Source organism: Lynx canadensis, chromosome D4 (genome assembly GCF_007474595.2).
Source record: "Lynx canadensis isolate LIC74 chromosome D4, mLynCan4.pri.v2, whole genome shotgun sequence".
Lineage (NCBI taxonomy): Eukaryota > Metazoa > Chordata > Mammalia > Carnivora > Felidae > Lynx > Lynx canadensis.
This window is the reverse complement of record NC_044315.2, coordinates 79,817,595-79,824,311: the sequence shown is the minus strand read 5'-3', so window position 1 is coordinate 79,824,311 and position 6,717 is coordinate 79,817,595. Positions and strand designations below refer to the sequence as shown.

General features: G+C 39.7%; 1 protein-coding gene across 1 annotated transcript; it reads right to left on the bottom strand.

The window, feature by feature from the left end:
• Positions 1-3,256: 3,256 nt before the first annotated feature.
• LOC115499591 (putative UDP-GlcNAc:betaGal beta-1,3-N-acetylglucosaminyltransferase LOC100288842) lies at positions 3,257-5,921 on the bottom strand. The gene is made up of 2 exons (XM_030293692.1): positions 5,838-5,921; positions 3,257-4,586 (listed from the first exon to the last, which is right to left on the bottom strand). Exons 1-2 carry the CDS (start codon positions 5,841-5,843, stop codon positions 3,483-3,485), a joined length of 1,110 nt encoding a protein of 369 aa, XP_030149552.1. The 5' UTR covers positions 5,844-5,921; the 3' UTR covers positions 3,257-3,482.
• Between the last annotated feature and the right edge of the window lie 796 nt (positions 5,922-6,717).

Sequence of the window (6,717 nt, the reverse complement as noted above, 5' to 3'; positions counted from 1 at the left end):
CAGAGAGAGATACTGACTCCTAATAACCAGAGTCAGATGGCAGCTAGTATATATAAACCAGGATGCCATCTCATTGATTAACAAAGGATGTGCTTTCTTTTCATTGACAAAATGTTCCCACCTCTTTCCAGTGCCCTGCTTTCTAACCGGAAGAGCACTCTGCATACCAATCCTCAGTCACAGGTTTCTGGGTGAGTGTGTTATCTGAGTGTGACCGTTCAGAATCCAGAGATATGTTTCTTTTAGGCCATGGTGATGTTGATAAACCATCCCTGCTCTGTAACAAAATGGTCCTCAAGTTCCTGGAGTTCTCTTGTCCCTGGATTGATCATTTCACATTGATCAAACAGTGTGAGATTCTCGGTTCCACCATCTCCTATATCCCTCTGTGGGTCTATTTCTTCGTGTGTTTCCATACTAATCATTTCTCTACAGCTAATACCACTAATTAGGCTACAGCAAAGTCTTTCCTGGCCTGAGAAACATTCTATCTCTTTAAGGTGACTTTGTTTAATCTCATTCATGAAGTTGATCTTATTCATTTGACATCAGAGTTCAGAGAGTGGCCCTCTCCTATGTGTGGCCTACGCACTCATTCTGACTTTGCACCTGTGACTTTTTTCTACGATTAAATAAAATTTGAAAATTATTATTTATTTCATACTTCATTTCACATTTAACAAATAAACACTATTGACTGCTTATTATGTGCATGGCATTGGGAAAAAGTGTTAGACACTGTCCTAAATGCTAAGTTCATTTCATTTATATATAATTTTTAATGTTTTATTTATTTTTTTATTAGAGCATGAGGGGGAGGGGCAGAGAGAGAGGGAGACACAGAATCCTAAGCAGGCTCCAGGTTCTGAGCTGTCAGCACAGAGACCAATGTGGGGCTCAAACTCACAAAATGCAAGATCATGACCCGAGCCGAAGTTGGATGCTTAACTGACTGAGCCACCGAGACGTCCCAATCTCGTTTATATTTTTACATCTGTATTTCACAGATGAAGAAACCCGAGCTTGGAGAAGTTAAGTAGCTTATCTCAAAATCACACAGGTAGCAAGTGACTAATAGTGGAGGAAAATAGAAACAAATTTCTATCAGAAATAGAAATAGAACATTAGTGTATAGTAAGTACAAGAATAGAGAAAAACAGGAAACACCTACCCTAGACTTGAAGGAAGGTTTCTCAGAGAAGGAAACACCTGAAACTCGAAGAACCGGTAGGAGATAGTCAAGTGAGAAATAAAGGAGAGTAGCAGGGCAAGCAGGGGACAGACATGAAAACAGGAAACATTTGGGGGAACTACAAGGCGATACGGCCAAAGCCTGGAACTTAAAAGGGGAAAGTTATAAAATTCTTAATCATTATTACTAATGGTAGCTACTATTTCTTACAGATTGCACATTCCAGAGCCAGAATGTTAACCTGGCTTCCTGGTGGCTAGTCAAATGTTTTACTTGGTTATATTTTGAGGATAATAGCAGACAAATGTTTGTCAAGCATTGTTCTAAAAGCTTTTCATCTATGAACTCATGTTGCTCTTTTTCCTCTCCCAGGAATAAAATACTATTATTACCCTGTTTACACATGAGGCTGAGGCACAGCAGAGATAAGGAACTTGTACAAGATCACACAGCAGATAAGTGGAGCCAAGATTTGAACCTAAGCTGTTACACTCAGAACGTATGTTTTTAAATGCTACCTCTTCTTATGGGTCATTTTCTATGGGCCAAATCCAATGCTAGTGCTTGACATGTCTCATTTAGTCCACGGGTCCTACAAGGCTGAATCTGTACATAGACTGAGGCTCAGTATATTTTAGTAATATATCCAGAAATATGATGTAGTAAGTGTCATGGCAGAGATTTTCTAAGTGTATTACTTCGGGGACACCTAAAATTCCGAGGGCCCCAGAATGGGAACATTGATCTAGTGCCTAGTTATTCCACAAGAGAAATCACCAAGTGTGTTGTGAGTTAAATTGTGTCCCCAAAAAAGGTAATGTTGAAATCCTAACCCCTGATTTTTGTCAATGTGACCTTATTTTGAAATAGAGTTTTTGCTGATGTCATCAAGTTAGGATGGGGTCATTTGGGTCCTAATCCAATGACTGATGTCCTTAGAAGAACGAGAAAATTTGGACACAGCACAGAGCAGAGATTATACAAAGTCCCAGACCCATGAGAGAAGGCCATGTGTGAAGATGGAGGCAGAGATTAAAGTGGTCTGTCCGCAAGCCAAAGAATGCTAAGCGTGGTTGCCAACCACCAGAAGGTCGAAGAGACAAGGAAGGATTCTCCCTCACAGGTTTCAGAGAGAGCAGGGCCCTGCCAACACCTTGATTTCATCTTTAAAACTAGTCTTTAAAACTACAACAAATAGGGATGCCTGGGGTGGCTCAGGTCATGATCTTCACCGCTCGTGAGTTCGAGCCCCGCGTCGGGCTCTGGGCTGACAGCTCAGAGCCTGGAGCCTGCTTCCGATTCTGTGTCTCCCTCTCTCTGCCCCTCCCCTAGGCTCACTCTGTCTCTCAAAAATAAAGAAACATAGGGGCGCCTGGGTGGCGCAGTCGGTTAAGCGTCCGACTTCAGCCAGGTCACGATCTCGCGCTCCGCGAGTTCGAGCCCCACGTCAGGCTCTGGGCTGATGGCTCAGAGCCTGGAGCCTGTTTCCGATTCTGTGTCTCCCTCTCTCTCTGCCCCTTCCCTGTTCATGCTCTGTCTCTCTCTGTCCCAAAAATAAATAAACGTTGAAAAAAAAATAAAAAAAAAATAAACATTAAAAAATTTGTCATACAAAATAAAACTAGAACAAATACATTTCTATTGTTTTAAGTCACCGAGTTTGTGGTACTTTTTTTACAGCATTTCTAGGAAACTAACTCAGAGTGTACACATTAGCAGGGAATGTGAATGTGTCGCATCCCGTCTGTAAAGCACTGGCTAATTAGAACTTGATGAAAATTGCTTTACAAAGAGTTAGCTATCCAAGTCCATATACTATGTGGTTCATACTTTTAAATTAAATGTAATTCCACTACCCAATGAGTAAAATGCTTCCTGCTTACATACAAGATGACAATTTTGTTCAACAAATTCCTTGGTGTTTGCCTTTAATTCTGAGCATTCGCAAAAATTAGTTGCCATTGCTATTGCTGAATCATGACAGTTCCACAGAATATGATTTTTATAAATTCAATGACTGTAAAGAGAAACAAGACTTTGGGTTATAATTAAATGTCATGTTCTCCCTTTTTTGGATAGAATGTTTTATTTTGAAAAGAGTGCTATCTCAACTTAGATTTCGTAACATGAAATCTCAATATGATGTAGTACATCCGAGCACTAATAACATTTTGCAACTCGCTAAAAGAAAGTACATAAAACACAAGGAAGGAGGGATGCTTTCTATAACGAGGTATGAGTTAATTTAAAAAGACCAAATTTATAATAAAAAGCAAAAAAAAAAAAAAAACTAATCACTCAAATACATGCCATCATTTTTTATGGTACCCACGTGGAAACGTTTAAGGGTGTCAAAGTATGTCAGAAGTTTGCAGGAAATGAGCCCGTAGTAAGTCTCAAACAGGGTACATTCTTTCCCACTGCTAATTTCCTTCCACGCCAGGGGCATTTCAATATCTGTAGTTTCTGAGGATGTAAAAATGAACTTATAGCAACATCTGTTGTATCTGATGTGCCTTTTTCCAGAAAACCTTGAACTGTGGATGGGTATAAGGCCAATAGACTTTGCACAGATTCCTACAAACACATCAGCAGGAACCATTATGGGTACTTCTTTGAAAACCACATACATCATCCGAGCCACATCTTGGGACATAATAAAAGCCTCGCCACTGCAGTAATCTGGGTAGTACTTTTCTGGGTACTCGCTGAAAGGGACAAATTCTTGACTATTAGGATCCCTGTTGGGTGTATCTTGATGGATAACTCTTCCTACATAGACATCCTCCAGGTGATCTTTCAGATTAAGAAGATAGTCTACCAAGCTCGGGACATTGACAAACATCTCTTCATCAACCTTAAGAATGAACAGGGCATTAGGGCAGAAAGTCACAGCCCACTGCGTCATCGTGATGATTTTCTGGGTTTGGTTCTTAGCACTGTCCAAGAAGATTCCTTGAATTATATCATTATTCTTATGGGACTCTTTGTCTATTTCTTGCTGGGTAGTTACCAAAACGGGCATTCCCAAAGCAAACAGTGTGAGAATGTGGTGCCCTTGAACACTGGTCACGTTACCCCAGGTTTTCCTGATGAGGTCCCGCCTTGTTCCATTTCCCGGGCTACTGAAGATAAGAGAGAGTAAAAATATATTCTTCCCTTTACACAGCTCCGACTGGCTCAGGATGTAATACTTGGAAAGATTACTTCTTAGGGGCTCCGTGTTCAATTTTCTTGCCTTCTCCTTAATTTCAAGAGCTTTCATATCCACATAAGGCAAAGCATGCAGAAAGTATTCTTCCACAAAATCAGCCCCAAAAAGCAAAGCATGAAACAGGATAACATTAAATAGAATGAAACACCACTGGTGAGTCCGAAGTCTGCAGAATGTCACCTAAATAAGACGAAAACACATGTTCATTCAAGCTTTGTCTCCATTCTTATTTTTGCCCCCACTGAATGCTATACATACTTCTTACAGCACTTAGAAATACACTATTTTAAGTGTTTCTCATTTATTTTTGTTATCTGTCTCTCCCACTAGATCATGGTCTCCTGGACAGCTGGCAGAGAAGAGACAGCTCTCTCTTCTCCACTGTTGCAGAGTTCAGTATTTGGCGTGAAGTAGAAACTGAATAAAATGCTAGTTGGTTGTTTTCTCGCTTGTTTGGATGAAAGCCTACTTACTATATGCAAGGCACGGTGCTAGACATTGGAAAAGCAAAGAGGAATCAGGCATAGACATATGGATATAAAGTAACAAGCAGAATTATTGTGCTAAAAGCCTACAGGAAAATATATGATTTTTTTTTTCTGAAAGTGAAGCACTTGGATCAGTTTCTTCTCTAATTACAAAGGTCAAGGGCTATTTTTCCATGAAGTAGTTGCTTTTGTTGGCCAGTGAACAATGGCTACTATCAAACATTTACATCCTTCTACTATGACTTTCCAATTTAATCTGATACTGAATTCTGACATTGTCTGTTTTAGCGATGTCCCCTAATCCATTCAACACATCTGCCAATATGGGCAAATTCCCACTATCTGCATAGCACCCCTTCAGAGATCTAGGATGGCTCTGTGCCAAGCTTACTCCACATCATCAAAGAAGATGGAAACTTTCCATCTGGAAGGGCATACACAGTATCGTAATATAACAGAGCAAGGGAACATTAAAGAAATTAAATTTCTATTGGAGTTTGATTGACAAAGCCTTCCATAATAATAGTTACCTCTTACTGAGCATTTGCAGTGTGTCAGGCACTGTGCTAAGCACTTTAAATGACTTAATTCACTTAGCCTTGGTAACATCCCTTTCATATAGGTTATTTCCAAAATTAAGGTGAGCATCCAAGTTTAGTAATTTGCCAAAGATCATCTCAGTGGGTAAGGGCGTGGGGAAGGGTCATAATTGGAACTCAAGTCTGGGAGAGTCCAAAGCTTAACCACTGAGAATCCTGACCCCCATCTTTTCTTTCCTATACCTAATGAATGGGCAAAAAACAAAACAAAACAAATCCCTGTAATTATAATCTGAATTCCATTCCATTTTCTCAAAGCTGATGATGTGCACATAGAAGAAACTTCAGCTTTCTCAAACCTATTTTAATAGATAGCAAATTCTTCCAAGATTTAAGAAACTTACCTGCATGTTGTCTGTGAACCGTTTCAGGTCTTTGGAAATTACTGAATCCAGATGCCAAAATTATGTCCAAATGTAGCTCTCAGCATCATTCCAGTCTAACAGCAATTGAGGTAAGGTTCTTTGTGCCTGAGACTTTAAGGATAAAGTTTCTTTCCAATCAACTTGAGCTTTTGTCCCAGAATACCTGCTGACTCCATAGGGAAGCAAGTGCAGATTATGTTACAGCTAGAGTGAATCCGGAACAAAGAATGGAGAACACAAACCTTTTCAAACGCTTCCAACCTTGTATATGTTTTGAAACTGACCTGTTGCTGGTATGCTGAATTCCTGGTGAAATGTGTGTGGGAGTTGAAAGAGCAGTTCACCTATATCACCTCTCAAACATCATAATACAAGGAGAAATGTCATACAGTATGTTTTGGAGTGCTCTCAAGAAACTAAACAATTGGATTAGTTCCTGCTCCCTGGTATATGCATGTGCAAGACATGTACTAAAACATCAAGGAATACTTATCATCCCTAATGGGTGCGGTTTTTTTTTTTCCTCCCCAAAGAAACATCGTATGAAAGTTTTGGTTTATGTCTCATTGGGAAGGATTTTGAATTTCTAGTATAGGCTATGCAAGAAGTTTACTGAATCAATTATATGTCACCCCAACTACCTACCCAGGCATTTTTTATCTCAAACTGGAAAACAACACATAGTCCATTTTAGCCAGAACTGAAGGAACTAAGCATTTGCTGTTTGCTGTTTTCCTGGGGGCATGAATATGTAGGGATTATTCCAAACACTGTTTCTACCAGCAAGTTTAAGAAAGGAAACAACATTCAGCATATTTTCATGTTGCTGTCACATAAGCACTTGTATTGAGCAGTTGTA